General features: G+C 42.6%; 1 protein-coding gene and 1 non-coding gene across 2 annotated transcripts; both read right to left on the bottom strand.

Moving 5' to 3' along the window:
* Positions 1 to 1,061: 1,061 nt before the first annotated feature.
* On the bottom strand, positions 1,062 to 1,134 carry trnaf-gaa. The gene has a single exon. It is a non-coding gene; the product is annotated as a tRNA-Phe (tRNA).
* Positions 1,135 to 5,991: 4,857 nt separating this feature from the next.
* On the bottom strand, positions 5,992 to 7,503 carry LOC120020798 (G-protein coupled receptor 22-like). Its single transcript, XM_038964506.1, has 2 exons — positions 6,603 to 7,503; positions 5,992 to 6,521 (listed from the first exon to the last, which is right to left on the bottom strand). Exons 1-2 carry the CDS (start codon positions 7,501 to 7,503, stop codon positions 5,992 to 5,994), a joined length of 1,431 nt encoding a protein of 476 aa, XP_038820434.1.
* Between the last annotated feature and the right edge of the window lie 14,262 nt (positions 7,504 to 21,765).

Raw genomic sequence — 21,765 nt, 5'->3', positions numbered from 1 at the left:
AATGCCACTTAATATAATGTTTACATACCCTACATTACTCATCTCATATGTATATGTATATACTGTACTCTATATCATCTACTGCATCTTGCCATCTTTATGTAATACATGTATCACTAGCCACTTTAAACTATGCCACTTTATGTTTACATACCCTACATTACTCATCTCATATGTATATACTGTACTCTATACCATCTACTGCATCTTGCCTATAATTAAAAAACGTTTTTAAAAAGAATAGAAAACAAAAGTGATAACTGGCTCAGGCCACAGTGTACTGTGCATTAGTTTGGTCCGCTAGAAAGTGTCATGTCCCATTTCAATCTATAAGGTAGTAGTTGTGGAATTGTTAGGTTAGATTACTTGTTGGTTATTACTGCATTGTCGGAACTAGAAGCACAAGCATTTCGCTACACTCGCATTAACATCTGCTAACCATGTGTATGTGACAAATAAAAATTTGATTTGATTTGATTTGAGGTGACTACCTCATGAAGCTGGTTGAGAGAATGCCAAGAGTGTGCAAAGCTGTCATCAAGGCAAAGGGGGGCTATTTGAAGAATATAAAATCTATTTTGATTTGTTTAACACTTATTTGGTTACTACATGATGCCATATGTGTTATTTCATAATTTTGACTTCTTCACTACTATTCTAAAATGTAGAAAATAGTAAAAATAAAGAAAAACCCTTGAATGAGTAGGAGTTCTAAAACTTTTGACCGGTAGTATATCACACAAATAAAATATATAATGTTCAAATAATGTAGTTAAATGTTTATATATATATAAAATTATATATATATAATGCCAGTTCAGTGGTTTTAAATTTTAAACACAATAGTAAACGTATCTTCACATCATGTGGATTGCTACATACGTAGGAAGTCTACAAATTCATCACGTATAGCCTACCTTTACAGTTAGGCTACTGCAATTTATTTACTATCCATTAGATGTCATAGACTACTATCCGACTGATGTATAATTTCTTTCGTATATTTTCAAAAATGCGAACGTGTATTTTCCTTGAAAACTAAAAAGTGACATTCAAGTCTCTGCCGAAACCCGGGATCGAACCAGGGACATTTAGATCTTCAGTCTAACGCTCTCCCAACTGAGCTATTTCGGCAGACATGATAAGAACGAATCCAACAGCCATTTTGAAAACACCATTGCCTTGTGGGACATGTTAGTTTCTGTGCAACTTGACAGATACACCTGCAGAGGTCGCCATAAGGCTAAAGATTGTAATGTGACGTGTAACCAAAGATGGTTTAGAATTGTCTTTCTATACCGCAAACGTTTGGTATAATTTATGTTGAATATTATTGTATTAAATTGTGTTACATTGTAAACAAAATACTATATTGACCAAAAAACAACAATATGAAATACACCCCATATACTACCCACCACTGCGACCTGTACGCTCTCGTTGGCTGGCCCTCGCTTTATACTCCTCGCCAAACCCACTGGCTCCAGGTGATCTACAAGTCTTTGCTAGGTAAAGCCCCGCATTATCTCAGCTCACTGGTCACCATAGCAGCACCCATCCGTAGCACGCGCTCCAGCAGGTATATCTCACTGGTCACCCCCAAAGCCAATTCTTCCTTTGGCCGCCTCTCCTTCCAGTTCTCTGCTGCCAGTGACTGGAACGAACTGCAAAAATCACTAAAGCTAGAGACTCTTACCTCCCTCACTAGCTTTAAGCACCAACTGTCAGAGCAGCTCACAGATCACTTCACCTGTACATAGCTCATCTGTGAATAGCCCATCCAATCTACCTCATCCCCATACTGTATTTATTTATTTATCTTGCTCCTTTGCACCCCAGTATCTCTACTTGCACATTCATCTTCTGCACATTCTACGATTCCAGTATTTAATTGCTATATTGTAATTACTTCACCACCATGGCCTATTTAAATAAAGGTGAAATAAAAAAATAAAAAAATCTAATCTCGATAGTAGTGCCTGCAGCTCGCTCTGTTGATGGTTGTTGAACTATTGCTCCTGTGCTTTGCATGTCCTGCAGCTACAGCCCACACATACAACTTATTTTGCCTTGCCATGCTCAATACAGCCTGTACTCAAACTTTAGATAGTGTGCTCATAGCAACGGAGAACCCATAATTTGTACACACACACACACACACACACACACACACACACACACACACACACACACACACACACACACACACACACACACACACACACACACACACACACACACACACACACACACACACACACACGTGGCTGTGTACGTGTGTGGCTGTGTATATGAGTGTGTGTGGACATGCATGATAAAGTTGTTACCTTCCTCTTCATCTGCCTCCAGCTGCAGCCTTCACAGCAGGCCTTCCCTTAACACATTTCTCTACTGAAGGAAAGACTTTCATCAAGTACTGTAGCTCCCCAGGCTTCAACTCCAAGCAATTTTAAACCATGTATTCTTAAGTGGCTGTATTCATGTAGCACTGTGTGGTACTCATCTTTATTCACGAAAAATGTGCCTGTTATTGAAAAACCTATAGATGACAACAAGAACGCAGAAATTTAGAAACCAGATTAAAGGTGATTGACTGCAAACACAAGCCCCAATACAATAGTCACATTTATTGATATTTTCATTGTCTTCTCTCTATACATTTAGATACAAGAAAACAACACAATGGGAATTTATACAATGAATACATGTGATGCATGTGCGTATATAAAGCGGGTATGAACATTCAGTAGCATAAATCCATCACATTTGTCTCAGGTTTTATGATGATAAGTCTATAAGACACAGTCCCACAGGGAGTAGAAGGTCTGTTTGTGCACCACAGAACAGTACGGTGCTGAAATCAAACAATTAGCCAATAGTGTTCTGTTTTGTTTTTACCTCGCCTACACCAGTGGAGGCTGTTGAGGGGAGGCCTGCCCATAATAATGACTGGAATGGAGAAAATGGAATGGCCATGTGTTTGATGTATTTGATACCATTCCACTAATTCCACTCCAGCCATTACCACGAGCATGTCCTCCCCCATTAAGACGCCACCAACCTCCTGTGGCATACACATGTTTAACTTCTTTTTTCAGTCCTTTATTTTCACATCTTATTTTTTTACCCGTATGCGCAAATAACAAATACATTTTAAAAACTATGTAGGCTAAAATCAAATCTACTACCGGCATATTTATTTGTCACATGCACCGAATACAACTGATGTAGACTTTACCATAGAATGCTTGCTTACAAACCGTGTAGACTTTACCATAGAATGCTTGCTTACAAACCGTAAATATACCGGTAGTACACAAACCTACCTGTGTTTCCTACAGGCAAATTATTCCTACAGGCAAATTATTACAAAAACACCTGTTAATTTGCGCCGGCTCTGGGGACTTTTGCAGGTACAAATGTGTTTAATTGGTTTGACACAAGGGTTGACAAGATGGCCATGACAGATGTCCTCTACTATAACAACATCACTCTTTGTAATACGACCAAATGATGTGGGGACCAACCGACAAGTTGGAAATCACATTGAATAAGTTACAATGTCTATTTTATATACAACACATCGCAACAGATAAATATCAATACATGATTACAAATTCAGTGCCACATAGTGATTTGTGGACATATTTATGAGCTTTGTGGAAGTTTATCTGTCAACAATTAAACATTGTCTGTCATCTGTTTACTACAAACTATCCAATGCAACAGTCTATTACATAGGGAGATCTTTAACCTCTCTGTATCTCCCCTCCTCTCTCTATTTACAGTGCCTTCAGAAAGTATTCATACCCCCTTGACTTCTTCCACATTTTGTTGTGTTACAGTCTGAATTTAAAATGAATTAAATTGAGATGTTGTGTCAATGGCCTACCCACAATATCCCATAATGTCAAAGTGGAATTATTATTTTATAATTTTTTACAAATTCATAAAAAATGAAAAGGTGAAAGATCTTGAGTCAATAAGTATTCAACCCCTTTGTTATGGAAAGCCTAAATAAGTTAAGGAGTAAAAATGTGCATAAGTTACATAAGTTGCGTAGACTCACTCTGTGTGCAATAATAGTGTTTAACATGAATTTTGAATGACTATCTCATCTCTGTACCCCACACATACAATTATCTGTAAGGTCCCTCAGTGAATTTATTTCACAGATTCAACCACAAAGACCAGGGAGGTTATACAATGCCTCGCAAAGAAGGGCACCTATAGGTAGACGGGTAAAAAAATAATGTTTTTACATTTAATATCCCTCTGAGCATGGTGAAGTTATTAATTACACTTTGGATGGTCTATCAATACACCCAGTCACTACAAAGATACATGCTTCCTTTCTAACTCAGTTGCCAGAGAGGAAGGAAACCGCTCACGGATTTCATCATGAGGCCAAAGGTGATTTTAAAACAGTTAAAGAGTTTAATTGCTTTGAAAGGAGAAAACTGAGGATGGATCAACAACATTGTATTTACTCCACAATGCCAACCTTATTGACAGAGTGAAAAGAAGGAATAAAAATATTCCAAAACATGCATCCTGTTCGCAATAAAGCACTAAAGTAAAACTGCAAATAATGTGGCCAAAAATGAACTTAATGTCCTGAATACAAAGCATAATGTTTGGGGAAAATCCAACACAATACATCATTGAGTACCACTGATCACATTTTCTAGCATGGTGGTGACTGCATCATGTTATTGGTATGCTTGTCATTGGCAAGGACTAGGGAGTTTTTTGTTGTTGGTAAAAATAAACAGAATAGAGCTTAACACAGGCAAAATCCTAGAGGAAAACCTGGTTCAGTAGGCTTTCCAACAGACACTGGGAGACAATTTTACTTTTCAGTAGGGCAATAACCTAAAACACAAGGCCAAATATACACTGGAGTTGCTTACCAAGACGACATTGAATGAGTGGCCTAGTTACAGTTTTGACTTAAATTGCCTTGAAAATCTATGGCAAGACTTGAAAATGGATGTCTAGCAGTGATCAACAACTAACTTGACAGAACTTGAAGAATTTTTAAAATAATAATGTGCAAGTATTGTACAATCCAGGTATGCAAAGCTATTAGAGACTTACCCAGAAAGAATGACATCTGTAATCGAGGCTAAAGGTGATTCTAGCATGTATTGACTCAGGGGTGTGAATACTTATTTTTTTATAAATTTGCTAATATTTCTAAAAACATGTTTTCACTTTGTCATTATGGGGTATTGTGTGTAGATGGGTGAGCCCAAAAATCTACTCAACCCATTTTGAATTCCGTCTGTAACACAACAAAATATTGAATAAGTCAAGGGGTCTGAATACTTTCTGAAGTCACTGTATATATGAATATATGACAGTGTACACTATGTACATAGTCCATCTTATATTATATCAGTAGGATATATACATATTCTTGTTCAGAATCAATGACACCTTTAAACCCATTCTTAAAGTAGTTAAGGCATGGGTAATACAGATGTAGGATCTTCATTTGAACACTCTTTTGTTGCTGAGACTTTTCCTGCTCAGCAGGAAATGCAATCTTGCTGTGCATTCAAGTTTTAAAAAGGCTTCTAAATTTTATAATTTCCACTTTAAAATGTCAGACTTGTTTTACCCTAAAAAAATGTATCAAACCCTACAAAAAATGTCCATTAATTATAATCCACATAATAATTCACATTTCCTGTTGATGCAGGATTGTTTTCCTGTTGTAGCAAACTTGCTTCAAATAAGGTCCTACATCTGTATTTAGCAGATCCAAAAGGATATGTATTTGTGTATCTATATGGGTGACAATGTTTTTGTGTTGTCTTAGAAGCTGCCTTCCAATGCTTGAGTGGGTGGAATTCTGATCCTCTGCTGGCCAAACAAACACTCATATAGGCTACTGTAAAGAAGTTACATAAGCATCTTAGTGTTTGCACTCAGTGATATACAGCAGGGTTTCCTAAACTCGGTCCTGCACCTGGGGGGGTGCAACTAGTGTGTGCTATTCTTCAGGGGCTCTACCAGGCAACGGTCAATGGTTTTGCTGTCCTCCAGCTGTAACTGGCGTCCTTTCCTTGGCTCCACCCAGGAGTTGTGTGTGACGGTCTCTCCTGGCGAGGGGTCCACCTGCAGTAGTGACACCACCCTCTTCTTCACCTTGGCTCTGAGGGCAAGCCGTAGCTTCTGCCTGGTGAAGGCATAGAGCAGTGGGTGGGAGATGGTGGTGCCATAGGCCAGGGCCAGGAACCAGAGGCGCAGGCTGACCAGGGTGTCACTGGGGCCCAGGCCCAGGATCAGCACATTGGCAACGGACAGAGGAGCCCAGCAACCTAGGAAAGTGGAGACGATGAGGAGGGACATCCTGAAGACGCGCTGCTGGCGCTCCCGCCGGTCCCGGTGACGCCTCACGGCCCGCCGCAAGGCAATGATGGCCGACACAGATGCCTGAACAGTGGGACCGGTGACAGGGGCAGCAGGTGCAGGGGTAGCAGCAGCAGCGCCTTCTGAGCTAACCAGAGGGGCTGAGGACAGGGCTGGGGGGGAGGTGGCTGTGGGAGATGGGATGAGTGGAGGGTGAGAGAGGTGCTTGGTTGTGTCTGTACACTGCTCTCCTCCCTCTATCACTCCCAGCCCTGCCTTCTGCTTCTGTCTCTTACGGCGCCCCCTGCAGGAGGTTGCCCTGAAACACTGGCTCTTTTTAATATGGGAGCCGATGCGAATGTTCAAGGCCCGCAGGATCCGTGAGTATGTGAACAGCATGACTGCCACTGTGATAAAGAAGATGGGCACCTGCAGCAGCAGGTGGTAGTACATGGCCAGGCCTGTGTGGTAGCCCTGTCCACCCACACAAAGCAGCGTCCGGTTACGCCACACTAGTGCCAGGGTGATGTCGGGGGAGGTGGTGGAGCTGTGCTGTCCACTCTCCGCCCCTCCGGTGAGAAACTCCACCTCCAGAAAGGGGATGAAGAAGACGGCCAGAGACGTGGCCCAGACGGCAGCCAGCAGCAGCCCCGCCCTCTGCGGGGTGAGCAACCGGTTGGCGGGTCGGACAGAGATGTCGTAGCGGTCCACGCTGATGACCAGCACATTGATGGCGGTGGCGATGGAGGCGAAGGTGACACAGGCTTCGTGGAAGCAGCAGAGCAGGGCCAGGTTGGGCCCTGGGGGTAGCAGCACCACCACCAGGGTCAGAGGCAGACACAGCACGCACAACATCACGTCCAGCACATGCAGGTTGACCGTGACCATGTTGCTGACCGAGTCGACCAGGTTGGACTGAGAGCAGTAGAGCACCAGCACGGTCAAGTTGCTGCTGAAGCCTAGCACCAGCTCTAGCATGAGGAAGGCGGTCAGTGACACCTGGAAGCCCAGGGGGTACGGCATGTACCAGGCTGTGCTGGAGGAGACACTTCCCCCCGAGACCTCCTCCAGGGCCCCCACACTTAACACCGTCCCAGCCCAGTCGCTCGGGGCTGGGGTTGGGGTGTAGCTGTCTGTCTCCATGGTGGTGACTTCTCAAGCGTCAGGGGTAGTATTAACCGTGATGTGTTCCCATTGTGCAAACTGGCTCCATGATGATGGTGATGGAGAACAGCGCAGTAACAGTCCTGTAGAGAAAGGGAGACGGGGGATGAATTGTGTGTCTGATGGGGGTCTTGAAATGGTTAAAGCTATAAGCCAAAGATAAGTAATCAAACACACAGGCAATCAATTGCTCTTAATGGATTATCAGAAATAACACATTCAACAACTTAGAAATGGGTTCTGATCTTTGGCCAGTAAGCTATAACTTGGATCACCTGCTGGATCGTTCTGACAATTCGATGACTTTTGAGATATGTAATTTAATCTAATTTGAACATTTTGTCATAAAGAGCACATGTTCAACTTCATAAAAAACATGTTTTCCCATCTCAATAGGTTAAATATAAAAATATACTGGTAAGTGCCTATTAAGTGCCAAATAAAGTAACAGGGTTTCCGTAACAGGGTTGATGATTTCATCTTAAATCAGCCATGAATCCCATTGTGACAGGGGTAATGGATGCTTGTTGTGTGCAACAGGGATTGGCAATTGAATGCAAGCTCCACCATTTTTTCCCTTCACATTCTAGCCTGTTGTCTATGGGTAACAGGTTTGACGTGTTATGCTCGACTTGCTCAGTTTTCCACCGCAAAACACCAGAAAAGGGCCAAAAATAGTAGAACCAGCTCACCTGCTTTTACATTATGATTTGACTATTAGATGTTCAATGTTTATTTTAAAAATGTTTTTATAAAGGAATAGTTTCACCATATTAAAACGAGTTCAGTTCACATAACAGGGTTGACTTTAAAATGAGGAACAGACGTAAATAAATCACTAATCACATGAACTAAATAATCATACTCAGAAATTACTTTGTCAAAGCAACAAAATAACTAGGGCTTTACAATGATGGTAAAAACCTGGAGAAATGTTGGGGTTACGTGGGTTAAATTCTTCCCTAGAAGTCACAGAGGGCGCACAAAGGAACATGTCAAAGTCTTTATTTATTTAAAAAATCTGATTGATTGAATTTTCTATGTGGTCTATATTAAATGGCCCTTCATTGAATATAAGAGGCTTTAAAAATTATAGTTTTTGCATATATTTTTTGCGTAAAGTGCTTAGACTTTATTGAGCAGTTTGTCAGAATTGACAGCTCTTTAAATACATTTTAGGGCATCATAATAAATTCAGAGAAACGGCAGTAGGTCATCTAGAAGCGTCTGTATAATCCCCTGGAGGTGAAATCTACATCAGGGCTCTCTGACAGATACGGCCTCTTTCATCTCCTCAAAGAGATTGACTAAATGTCAGCATTAGTCAAGGTGGCTTTGGTATACAATTCACAGAGCTACTGTAAGAGAGTATTTACAGTGTTATGTCAGGACACGCAGCAAAACAGACAAACATGCATGAACTACACATATTTTATAATAACATGTCATTTGGTATTTATGGTGTACAATAATTTCCTGACATTGCCACTTGAAACTGATGAACGCATGTTTGTGTGTAAGAGATGGGAGGAAGTATTAAATATACTAATGCAACTGCAGTAAGTAATTGCAAGCTCTTTTTACATCGCTGTACAATAAAGATGTAACCAACGCACCAATCCACTGCACAGTCTCTCACATATGCTGTGTACAATGCACCCGCAGAAACACAATCAGCCAAACAAAGTAGTGTGCTAAGCCATGTGTGTCAGTGGAATGAAGCGTTCAGAGATAAAATGTATAATTTGTTTTCTATACTGAGGTGCTCGTGGGTAATCAGATTAGTGTCTACATGCCAGACTATAACCCCATGCTGTATTGACAGCATACCAGTGGTGATGTCCATGACACAATTCCCAAACATTGATTAGGGGCCAGCTGCTGAGGGCAATCAATTGATTAATCGAAATCCCAATCTTTGCTCTAAATCAGGAAATCAGACCAATCAGGAAATTGCGCCAGAGCCCAACCCCCTCTGCACTACTCTAGAAATAACACATTTGGTTGAACGATGGACCCAATCTCTCATGTTGTCGTTGCCATAGCAACTGAGCTGCGAGGGTCTAAATTAATCAGGGAACACAGATGCTGTAGTACTACGGAGCTACTGTGTGACACCATGTTGGTGACAGTGTTAAACGACCCACGATAGGCTACAGTTACAGCCTCCTTGTTGGGGTTCTAGAAACAGGCAATACTTGTAGAGTTTATTCCAGCACTGGAAGGCGCGTGAGAACATCAATTAAGACATGATGAGATAAATGCCAAGGCAGATACATTTGCCAGTATACTATAAAAGAGAAAACAATGAACCTATAGTGAAAAGAGATAAGGAGAGGTCAGGTAGAAAGGGATGAGTGGAAAGAGGGGAAAATGAGGTGAGAATTAGATGGGTAGGACTAGGGAGGGAGGGATGTGATGGAGCACTGTAGTCCTACGCTCACTTATTATAGAGATTTCCAGCTGGCTGGGTTCGTGGGCAGACTGGCTAATCACGACTAGGCTATGAGACGATAAAGAGATACATACAGTGAGACAGGGACTGCGGCTGAACGAATCAGTTGGACGGGCCTTTGATTTCCATAGGCGGGCACCTTTTTTTGTGGGGGGGCAGGGGGAACTTACTATTTATCCTACCATTTCTACCTATCTGCATGAGTTATGATTACTTTTATATGCACATTTTTGTGGTACAGTTTCATTTCTATAATAAAGTTTTAATTTCTCATAATCAGTGTAACGTGGTTAATTAAAATATATATAAATCTAAAAAACTAAATTCAACTTAGATGAGAGCACCAGCCTCTGCCATCTGGACACATTGATCGCCTACACTGTGATCCATTAGTGGCTAAAGAAATGACCGTATGGAATTCAGAGATAGCCTATAAGCCAAATTCAGCAGTAATCTATAACTTCCATCTTCAACTAAGTAAAATACATAGGCCTAAAGCCGACAAATAAAAACAGAAGAAAATATCCTGATGAAAACTCCGCCTGAGTTTCCGGCACCAGTGATCTTGGGACAGACAGATTTTTTTCATGGCATTTTCACTGGATATTTGGGATCATCAGATCATGATATGTTTCTCTTTCACACCGAGGCTTGGTGAATATCGAGGCTGGGAGAGTGTTGGATTTTTTTTTCAAATACTGTGAAGAACTATTATTATTTGAAAAGGATGTAAATTTAAAAAAATACTTTGTTGACTTACAATGTGAGGTGAAGAAAAAATTAATGAGAAGCTCAGCTTATGGATGTGGTGAGTTAAGACAATCAAAAATCAGACATCCCAAATGGGCACTTTCCTACATATGCATGCAGCAGGCCAGGTAGGCCTACTTCTATGCCTGCTCTGGCATGCACTCCCTCTGTATGTTCCTAGAGAAAAACCAGACACTCATTACTCACATGGAGCACTCCAAACAAAAGACAATGAAAACATTTACAAAACTTGTCAATTATGGTTATGAAATAAACCAAAACTTGCTTCTCACAAGTGTAGCAGGTTCTGAACTCTGCAAACAACGTTTTTACATTTACTAGGCCTACTGGTGACATACGTAATGGGGAATTTATGAAAAATAAATACAAGCAATGGGCAAACAATTCACACAATGAATGTGCAAGAATTGACGGGAGACAGCTGAGTGCATTCTGGAGAGCTGAGTGCATGTATTCTGGAGAGAAACAGGCCATATCTTCGCCACACACCCCTCCCCTTCTTCTTGTTGCAACATTTGAAATTATACTCAAGACACATTATCTTCACACATATTTTAGATGCTTTTCACTGACAGCCTCAACTCAATCAGCTCGGCCTATTGCCACACGCGCTGCCCAAATTGAGGGCTTCCCAAATAGGCATACTGTAGGCCTACACACTTGTGAGTTGAAACAATCCACAGCATTAAAAAAATAAATAAGCTAACGATCCTCTGTGGCTAAGTCAAGCGCTCTGGTGAAGCATTTTGAATGATTTTATTTAGACAGGAGTTACTATATAATTTGGGCAAAACATCAATTTACTTTAGGGGAAGCCAGCATCCGAACAGTGCACCATGCAATCGCCAAATTTTCTTTCCAGTTCGCAAGCGGCTGGCCTACCAATGGGAGTCGTTGTCCCAAAGGTGGGAAGGCAGGCTACAAGCTTAGGTCTGGATGATATGCCCATAAAAACACATTGGGCTTATTCTGGACAGATTTTGGTAAGAGTGAGCCCTCTCGCTTCGCCTCTCCCTCTCTGCTGGAGAAATCATCTGAGCGAGCCAAACAGCACCCCTCTGTCTTAATATATGTAGCCCATATATATGATCCTGTCTGTCCAAAAATAGTATGACATGCCATACTCTTTTTTTCCAGACAGCATCAGATACATGCGCTACACATTCTGAGACAGAGGGGTGCTGTTTCGCTCACTTGGATGCTTTAAGAGAAGGATCGAGGGATGAAGGGAGGCAAGAATGGCAATCATGCTGCGCAGGTAAACAAGATGCCCCAGGGAGAGAAGATGGAGTTGGGGTTTTTCCACTCCAATCTCTCCCATCAGCCTAACCCTGTTCCTGCCTGCTCTAATGCTCCCTCTACTCTGTGTTTTCCTCAAAGGGCTTACACCCATATCATCTACCTTACACACACCTCATCCACCTTACACACACACATCATCCACCTTACGTACATTTTACACACACACATCATCCACTTTACACACGCACATCATCCACCTTACACACACATCATCTACCTTACACACACCTCATCCACCTTACACACACACACACACATCATCCACTTTACACACACACATCATCCACTTTACACACACACATCATCCACTTTACACACGCACATCATCCACCTTACACACACATCATCTACCTTACACACACCTCATCCACCTTACACACACACACACATCATCCACTTTACACACACACATCATCCACTTTACACACGCACATCATCCATCTTACACACACATCATCTACCTTACACGCAGGTAACCTAGTGGTTAGAGCGTTAAGCCAATAACTGAATCCCCGAGCTGACAAGGTAAAAATCTGTCATTCTGCACCTGAGCAAGGCAGTAAACCCACTGTACCCAGGGTACTGAAGACGTGGATGTCAATTAAGGCAGTCCCCCGCACCTCTCTGATTCAGAGGGGTTGGGTTAAATGCAGAAGACACATTTCAGTTGAAAGCGTTCAGTTGTACAACTGACTAGGTATCCCCCTTTCCCTTTCCTTTCCACACATCATCTACCTTACACACACAGATCATCCACCCTGTGTTGAGAGCTGCATGATAACAGGTGGGACACTTATTGTCTCTCTTGATAGGGGGAGACAACTTCATTCCTACCTAAAGTGTAGGGAACTGCAGTCTCTGTGATGATGATAGTGGATCGATGTAGAGTGGAATCCTGTTGTACTCTGTATGAATCCCGAGTCTCCAATACCTTGTTGTTCTCCTGCATGGCTGTGCTTCACGGACCCCACCCCCCACCACCACCACGTTGAACAATGAAACTAGGTTATGTCCGCCTGCGTTGATCTTGCAAATTATAGGTTCAGGCGCAAAAGCAGACATCATTTTTTCAATGAGGTTTGAGACACTCAAGAAGGTGTTATGATATTTTAAAGACCATCCAATATGACCTTGGCTTGACCCCGACACAGGGCCACATGGCCTTACAGCCGCATGTCTGATCACTGAACACAGTGGAGCCTCACCTCCTGCATGTGGAAGACCTTGGTTACCATAGTGTCAAAGTGTTTTTCCCATCTCAAGGGAGAGAGCTCCCATCTGGCAGACCAGAAAAGTGTTAATAGTTCCCCTTGTTAGATCAGTGTCTAGACAGTCAGTGATGAAAGCACTGCAGAGAGCGCAACAAGGGCTCTACCAGATTTCAACTTAGCACCAGTCCAGCTACGAGCTGTCCATCCTGATCACTCAGCAGTGAATAATCAGCATGCTCCGCAGGTCTGCACCCTCAGAGTCAGTCCCAAGCTCTGGATAGTGTGAACCCAGGTGAAGCAGCTATGGAGCTAACTTCCTAATTAAGACCTCTGTTACTGCTAGAGGAGGAGGCCCACAGGGAAGCTCTGCTCCACCAAGAACAACGGAATTCATAAGAGCCAGGTATAGCAGGATCTAATGAATGCCCAACAGGGCACCTGTTGAGTCAGCAGCCTGAATACAATAACTACTCCTTGCACTCTGCTGAGTTTATAATAAAGACTGACTTACTTACCTACTGAGAGTTTAAGGGAGAGAAGAGGGAGGGAAAAAGAAAGTGTATAATATTGCCAGGGATGAAAAATCCTGACTTAAGGGAAAGAGGGAGACAGTGTTTGAATCATAAGGTCTGTGGTATTCATGAAAGTGGGGTCAGTTTGGAGAAGAAAGCAGGTTCTGCTCCATTGATAATTGGTGGAATAGAAATAAATAAGTATTTATTTCGGCTGAAATCTGAGGCTGGTAACTCTAATGAACGTCTCCTCTCCATCAGAGGTAACTCTGGGTCTTCCTTTCCTGTGGCGGTCCTCATGAGAGCCAGTTTCATCATAGTGCTTTATGGTTTTTGCGACTGCACTTCAAGAAACTTTCAAAGTTCTTGAAATGTTCCCCATTGACTGACCTTCATGTCTTCAAGTAATGATGGACTGTTGTTTCTCTTTGCTTATTTGAGCTGTTCTTGCCATAATATGGACTTGGTCTTTTACCAAATATGGCTATCTTCTGTATACCACCCCTACCTTGTCACAACATAACTGATTGGTACTTCCGTGCAGTATCGAAGAGCCCTCAGTGCTGCTCGATCATCCTATTTTTCCAACCTAATTGAGGAGTAAAAAGAACAATCCAAAATGTATTTTTGATGCTGTCGCAAAGCTAACTAAAAAGCAGAATTCCCCAGGAGAGGATGGCTTTCACTTCAGCAGTGATAAATTCATGAACTTCTTTGACGAAAAGATCATGATCATTAGAAAGCAAATTACGAACTCCTCTTTAAATCTGTGTATTTCCCCAAAGCTCAATTGTCCTGAGTCTGCACAACACTGCCAGGACCTAGGATCAAGGGAGACACTCATGTTTTTTAGTACTATATCTCTTGACACAATGATGAAAATAGTCATGGCCTCAACCTTCAAGCTGCATACTGGACCCTATTCCAACTAAACTACTGAAAGAGCTGCTTCCTGTGCTTGGCCCTCCTATGTTGAATATAATAAATGGCTCCCTATCCACCGAATGTGTACCAAACTCACTAAAAGTGGCAGTAATAAAGCCTCTCTTGAAAAAGCCAAACCTTGACCAAGAAAATATTTTAATAAACTAAATCGGCCTATATCAAATCTCCCATTCCTCTCAAAAATGTTAGAAAAAGCTGTTGCGCAGCAACTCACTGCCTTCCTGAAGACAAACTGTCACGACTTCGACCGAGGCAGGCTCTCCTTCCCGTGCGGGTGGCGTTCGGCGGTCGTCGTCACCGGCCTATTAGCTGCTACTGATCCTTTTCTCCCCCTCCCTATGTGGTTATTGGGTTCACCTGTGGTGTATTAGGGTTAATTAGTTGGGCTTATTAGTCAGCCGGCCCGCACGTTTCTTTGTGCGGGATTGTTTGTTTGTAAGTAGTGGTGTTGGTTGTGTGCTACGTGTTTTCTGGACTGTGTTCTTTTCCCCCCCGTGTCTGGGGTTGATTATATAGTACACCCAGTGTGTTAATAGGGTGGACTAGTTGGTCCGTGTTCATTAAAGAACATTTTGTTTGGCACCTGCTGTTTCCTGCGTGTTGACTCCACACTCCGACACCCAGGCCTTACACGAACAATGTATACGAAACGCTTCAGTCTGGTTTTAGGCCCCATCATAGCACTGAGACTGCACTCGTGAAGGTGGTAAATTACCTTTAATGGCATCAAACCATTAAAGGCTCTGCATCTGTCCTCGTGCGCCTAAATCTTAGTTCTGCTTTTGATACCATCGATCACCACATTCTTTTGGAGAGATTGGAAACCCAAATTGGTCTACACGGATAAGTTCTGGCCTGGTTTAGATCTTATCTGTCAGAAATATATCAGTTTGTCCCTGTGGATGGTTTGTCTTCTGACAAATCAACTGTAAATTTCGGCATTCCTCAAGGTTCCGTTTAGGACCACTATTGTTTTCACTATATATTTTACCTCTTGGTGATGTCATCCGGAAACATAATGTTAACTTTCACTGCTATGCGGAAGATACATAGCTGTACATTTCGATGAAACATGGTGAAGCCCAAAAATTGCCCTCCCTGGAAGCCTGTGTTTCAGACATAAGGCATAATTTTTTTTTACTTTTAAGCTCAGACAAAACAGAGATGTTAGTTCTCGGTCCCAAGAAACAAAGAGATCTTCTGTTGGATCTGACCATTTATCTTGATGGTTGTACAGTCATCTCAAATAATACTGTGAAGGACCTTGGCGTTACTCTGGACCCTGATCTCTCTTTTGACGAACATATCAAGAATATTTCAAGGACAGCTTTTTTCCATCTTCATAACATTGTCACGACTTCAGAAACATCAGGGAGACATCAGAAACTTTCTGTCCAAAAATGATGCAGAAAAATTCATCCATGTTTTTGTCACTTCTAGATTAGGCTACTGCAATGCTCTACTTTCCGGCTACCCGGATACAAATACTAAAAACACTTCAGTTAGTGCTAAACACGGCTGCTAGAATCTTGACTAGAACCAAAAAATTTGATCATATTACTCCAGTGCTAGCCTCTCTACACTGGCTTCCTGTTAAGGCTAGGGCTTATTTCAAGGTTTTACTGCTAACCTACAAAGCATTACATGGGCCTTCTCCTACTCATCTTTCCGATTTGGTCCTGTCATACATACCTACATGTATGCTACGGTCACAAGACGCAGGCCTCCTTACTGTCCCGTAGAATGTCTAAGCAAACAGCTGGAGACAGGTACTTTCTTCTATAGAGCTCCATTTTTATGGAATGGTCTGCCTATCCATGTGAGAGACACACACTTGGTCTCGACCTTTAAGTCTTTATTGAAGACTCATCTCTTCAGTAGGTCCTATGTTTGAGTGTAGTCTGGCCCAGGGGTGCAAAGGTGAACGGAAAGGCACTGGAGCGACGAACCGCCCTTGCTGTCTCTGCCTGGCCGGTTCCCCTCTCTCCACTGCGATTCTCTGCCTCTAACCCTATTACAGGGGCTGAGTCACTGGCTTACTGGTGCTCTTCCTTGCCGTCCCTAGGAGGGTTGCGTCACTTGAGTGGGTTGAGTCACTGACGTGATCTTCCTGTCCGGGTTGGCTCCCCCCTCGGGTTCGTGCCGTGGGGGAGATCTTCGTGGGCTATACTTGACCTTGTCTCAGGGTAGTAAGTCGGTGGTTGAAGATAACCCTCTCGTGGTGTGTGGGCTGTGCTTTGGCAAAGTGGGTGCGGTTATATCCTGCCTGTTTGGCCCTGTCCGGGGGTATCGTCGGACAGGGCCACATTGTCTCCCGACCCCTCCTGTCTCAGCCTTCAGTATTTATGCTGCTATAGTTTGTGTGTCGGGGCGCTAGGGTCAGTCTGTTATATCTGGAGTATTTCTCCTGTCTTATCCGGTGTCCTGTGTGAATTCTCTCTCTCGGCCTGATGACTCCTTGCTGTCCCCAGTCCACCTGGTCATGCTGCTGCTCCAGTTTCAACTGTTCTGCCTGCGGCTATGGAATCCTGACCTGTTCACTGGACATGCTACCTTGTTCTGGACCTGCTGTTTGTAACTCTCTCTCTACCGCACCTGCTGTCTCTAACTCTGAATGATCGGCACGTCCTTTTGCGATATTACAACAACAAAGAAGTTACTGTTTTTTTCCCCTCTGACATCATTACACGCACAATAGAAGAGCACAATATGTACTGCTAAAAAATTTTTTTTACCATGCTGTGCAACGTCTCCTCAGCTCAGCAACAAAAACCATAACAATGGAGGTAGGGTGGCCATGGCGCTATTTCCACCTACTGCGGATTCCAACACACACACACACACACACACACACACACACACACACGCACACGCACACGCACACGCACACGCACACACACACACACACACACACACACACACACACACACACACACACACACACACACACACACATTTGCTTCCTAAATGAATACATGGACAATTCATTTATACAGTGTGTTAAATAAAGTGGCATACACTGAGTGTACAAAACATTAGGAACACCTTCCTAATATTGAGCTGCACCCCCTTTTGCCTTTAAAACAGCCTCAATTCGTTGGAGCATGGACTCTACAAGGTGTCGGAAGCGTTCTACAGGGAAGCTGGCCCATATTGACTCCAATGCTTCCCACAGTTGTGTCAAGTTGACTTGATATCCTTTGGGTGGTGGACCATTCTTGATACACACGGGAAACTGTTGAGCGTGAAAAACCCAGCAGTGTTGCAGTTCTTGACATACTGAAACCGGTGCGCCTGGCACCTACTACCATAATCTCTTGTCTTGCCCATTTACCCTCTGAATGGCACACATACACAATCCATGTCTCAATTGCCTCAAGGCTTGAAAATCCTTCTTTAACCTGTCTCCTCCCCTTCATCTACACTGATTGAAGTGGATTTAACAAGTGACATCAGTAAGGGATCATAGCTTTCACCTGAATCCACCTCGTCAGTCTATGTCACGGGAAAGAGCAGGTGTTCTTAATGTTTTGTACACATACATGTATAGTCCCTTGCACTTGTTTCAGCTTTCTTGGTCACTACCAGTGCTTCCTTTTGGTACAAAATATTTCCTTCCTGCAAACAGAAGGAAATGGCTGAATATGGAATATCGTGAGGTACTGGCAACGGTCTCCTAATTAGTCATGTGACCAACTCCGTAACACACTTAGAGAGCCATATTTTCAACTCATTAACTCCAAGACTTGAAATGTGAATTATCTGGCTATTCGAGTGCTCTGACCTTCACCAATAGCATAACAAAACAGAGCCAATCGAGGGCTACGGGCCTGTTCAACTGTGATTGTCTTATTGACCATCTGTTTGGAATTTTAACAGCCACTCATTCTGTGTTACGGACCGATCCTTTCTTTTTATGCAGAAATCCAATTACCATTTCTTTCCAGGTCATAAATATTTTTGTTCATTTCAAAATGGCGCTAAGGAGCAGTTAGAGCCACAACTATTCTGGTTGAAAGTGTGGTTGCATGAAATAGGGAGAAAATACAAGGAGCACAAGGAGAGGCAAGCGGATGAAAGCAGAAAAAGATGAAGATGGTGTTCTGGTGGTGTGACAGAGATGTAGAAGATAAGGCCTTCTGTAAAAGTAACATTTAATATAGCTAGGTCCAAACAATCTATTAAAAGTCGTTGTATTTAGAGGCCTTATGGGGACCTTATGTAAGGCCTATTTAGGGAGTAAAATGTAATTTACATAATATATTTTTTAAATGTGCTTTATCTTTATAAGATTCCTCTAGTTTAGGTAAACATTGTGAAGCATTTTTATTTTGTGGGAAAACTGGCCAAACAGCATGTTGGTCAGATGGAAGGTTGGACCTTGAAAGGCAGAGACACGTGTTCACTGTGTTGCCCTATCACCTGAATGATTTATTGTTGGGCTTTTACAGAAATATGGACCTGAAATAGAACGATTGTGAAAACTTGAGCAGGTTAGACATAGATAGAGAGACAGAGACAGAGACAGAGACAGAGACAGAGACAGAGACAGAGACAGACAGAGAGAGAGAGAGAGAGAGAGAGAGAGAGAGAGAGAGAGAGAGAGAGAGAGAGAGGGAGGGAGCGAGCGAGCGAGCGAGAAAGAACGAGAGCGAGAGGAAATGCAGAGGAAGAAGAGCCTTTTGATAGTGTGTGTGTTTGTATGTGTGTGTGGGTGTGTGCGTGCGTGTGTGTATACGCACGTGTGCGTTAGTGCATGAACAGATGAAGTCGGAAGTTTACATACACCTGAGCCAAATACATTTAAACTCAGTTTTTCACAATTCCTGACGTTTAATCCTAGTTAAGATTCACTGTCTTAGGTCAGTTAGGATCACCACTTTATTTTAAGAATGTGACATGTCAGAATAATAGTAGAGAGTGATTTATTTCAGCTTTTATTTCTTTCATCACATTCCCAGTGGGTCTGAAGTTTACATACAGTCAATTAGTATTTGGTAGCATTGCCTTTAAATTGTTAAACTTGCATCAAACGTTTTGGGTAGCCATCCACAAGCTTCCCTCAATAAGTTGGGTGAATTTTGGTCCATTCCTCCTGACAGAGCTGGTGTAACTGAGTCAGGTTTGTAGGCCTCCTTGCTCGCACATGCTTTTTCAGTTCTGCCCAAACATTTTCTATGGGATTGAGGTCAAGGCTTTGTGATGGCCACTCCAATACCTTGACTTTGTTGGCCTTAAGCCATTTTGCCACAACTTTGGAAGTATACTTGGGGTCATTGTCCATTTGGAAGACCCATTTGCGACCAAGCTTTAACTTCCTGACTGATGTCTTGAGATGTTGCTTCAATATATCGACATAATTCTCCTCATGATGCCATCTATTTTGTGAAGTGCACCAGTCCCCCCTGCAGCAAAGCACCCCCACAACATGATGCTGCCACCCTCGTGCTTCACGGTTGGGATGGTGTTCTTCGGCTTGCAAGCCTCCCCCTTTTTCCTCCAAATATAACGATGGTCATTATGGCCAAACCGTTCTATTTTTGTTTCATCAGACCAGAGGACATTTCTCCAAAAAGTACTATCTTTGTCCCCATGTGCAGTTGCAAACCGTAGTCTGGATTTTTTTATGGCAGTTTTGGAGCAGTGGCTTTTCTGAGTGGCCTTTCAGGTTGTCGATATAGGACTAATTTTACTGTGGATATAGATACTTTTGTACCCGTCTCCTCCAGCATCTTCACAAGGTCCTTTGCTGTTGTTCTGAGATTGATTTGCACTTTTCGCACCAAAGTACGTTCATCTCTAGGAGACAGAACGCGTCTCCTTCCTGAGCGGTATGACGGCTGCGTGGTCCCATGGTGTTTATACTTGCGTACTATTGTTTGTACAGATGAACGTGGTACATTCAGGCATTTGGAAATTGCTCCCAAGGATGAACCAGAGTTGTGGAGGTCTTGGCTGATTTCTTTTGATTTTCCCATGATGTCAAGCAAAGAGGCACTGAGTTTGAAGGTATGCCTTGACATACATCCACAGGTACACCTCCAATTGACTCAAATGAGGTCAATTAGCCTATCAGAAGCTTGTAAAGCCATGACATAATTTTCTGGAATTTTCCAAGCTGTTTAAAGGCACAGTCAACATAGTGTATGTAAACTTCTGACCCACTGGAATTGTGATACAGTGAGTTATAAGTGAAATAATCTGTCTGTAAACATTTGTTGGAAAAATGACTTGTGTCATGCACAAAGTAGATGTCCTCACTGACTTGCCAAAACTATAGTTTGTTAACAAGAAATTTGTGGAGTGGTTGAAAAATGTTTTAATGACTCCAACCTAAGTGTATGTAAACTTCCGACTTCAACTGTACATGTGTGCATGGGACTTTGTGTGTGTGGATGTGTTTAACTATTCTTGTGGGGACCAGAAATCCCCACAAGAATAGTAAACAAACAAAAATTTGACCAACTTGGGACATTTTGTTAGTCCCCACTAGGTCAAATGCTATTAGTGTTAGGGTTAGAATTACATTAAGGGTTAGGGTTAGGAGCTAGGGTTAGTGTTAAAGTTAGGTTTAGGGTTAAGGTTAGGGTAAGGGTACGGGTTAGGGTAAATAGGATTTTGAATTGGACTGAATTGTGTGTCCCCACAAGGTTAGCTGTACAATACCGTGTGTGTGTGTGTGTGTGTGTGTGTGTGTGTGTGTGTGTGTGTGTGTGTGTGTGTGTGTGTGTGTGTGTGTGTGTGTGTGTGTGTGTGTGTGTGTGTGTGTGTGTGTGTGTGTAGGGGAGGGGCAGAGGATGAGGAATGCTGGACATAAATCCACTTGGCTAAAATGATGAGGTTACTTATCTACAGCAGAAGGCAATTAGAGGACAATTCATTCAATTAATCTTCTGGCTGCAGGGAGACAGAGAGCAGAGTGATGCCTCTGCTGCCAACATTCCTGCCATAATAAATGTGTATGTCTGTCAAGAGGTTGCCCTCTGTTCACTATCAAAGTATTTCACAGAAGAACACACACAAGGCACTACAGAGAGGTAGGAGA

Source organism: Salvelinus namaycush, chromosome 2, assembly GCF_016432855.1.
Source record: "Salvelinus namaycush isolate Seneca chromosome 2, SaNama_1.0, whole genome shotgun sequence".
Lineage (NCBI taxonomy): Eukaryota > Metazoa > Chordata > Actinopteri > Salmoniformes > Salmonidae > Salvelinus > Salvelinus namaycush.
Note: the sequence above shows the minus strand (reverse complement) of the source record. Positions and strands in the feature narration are given on the sequence as shown.

Excerpts from the sequence above, each read along its gene's own strand:
- LOC120020798 (XM_038964506.1), bottom strand. The coding sequence starts at position 7,503 with ATGGAGACAGACAGCTACACCCCAACCCCAGCCCCGAGCGACTGGGCT. Across the intron at positions 6,522-6,602 it reads GATAGAGGGAGGAGAGCAGT|CCCCTCTGGTTAGCTCAGAA; the intron begins GTACAGACACAA and ends CCCTGTCCTCAG.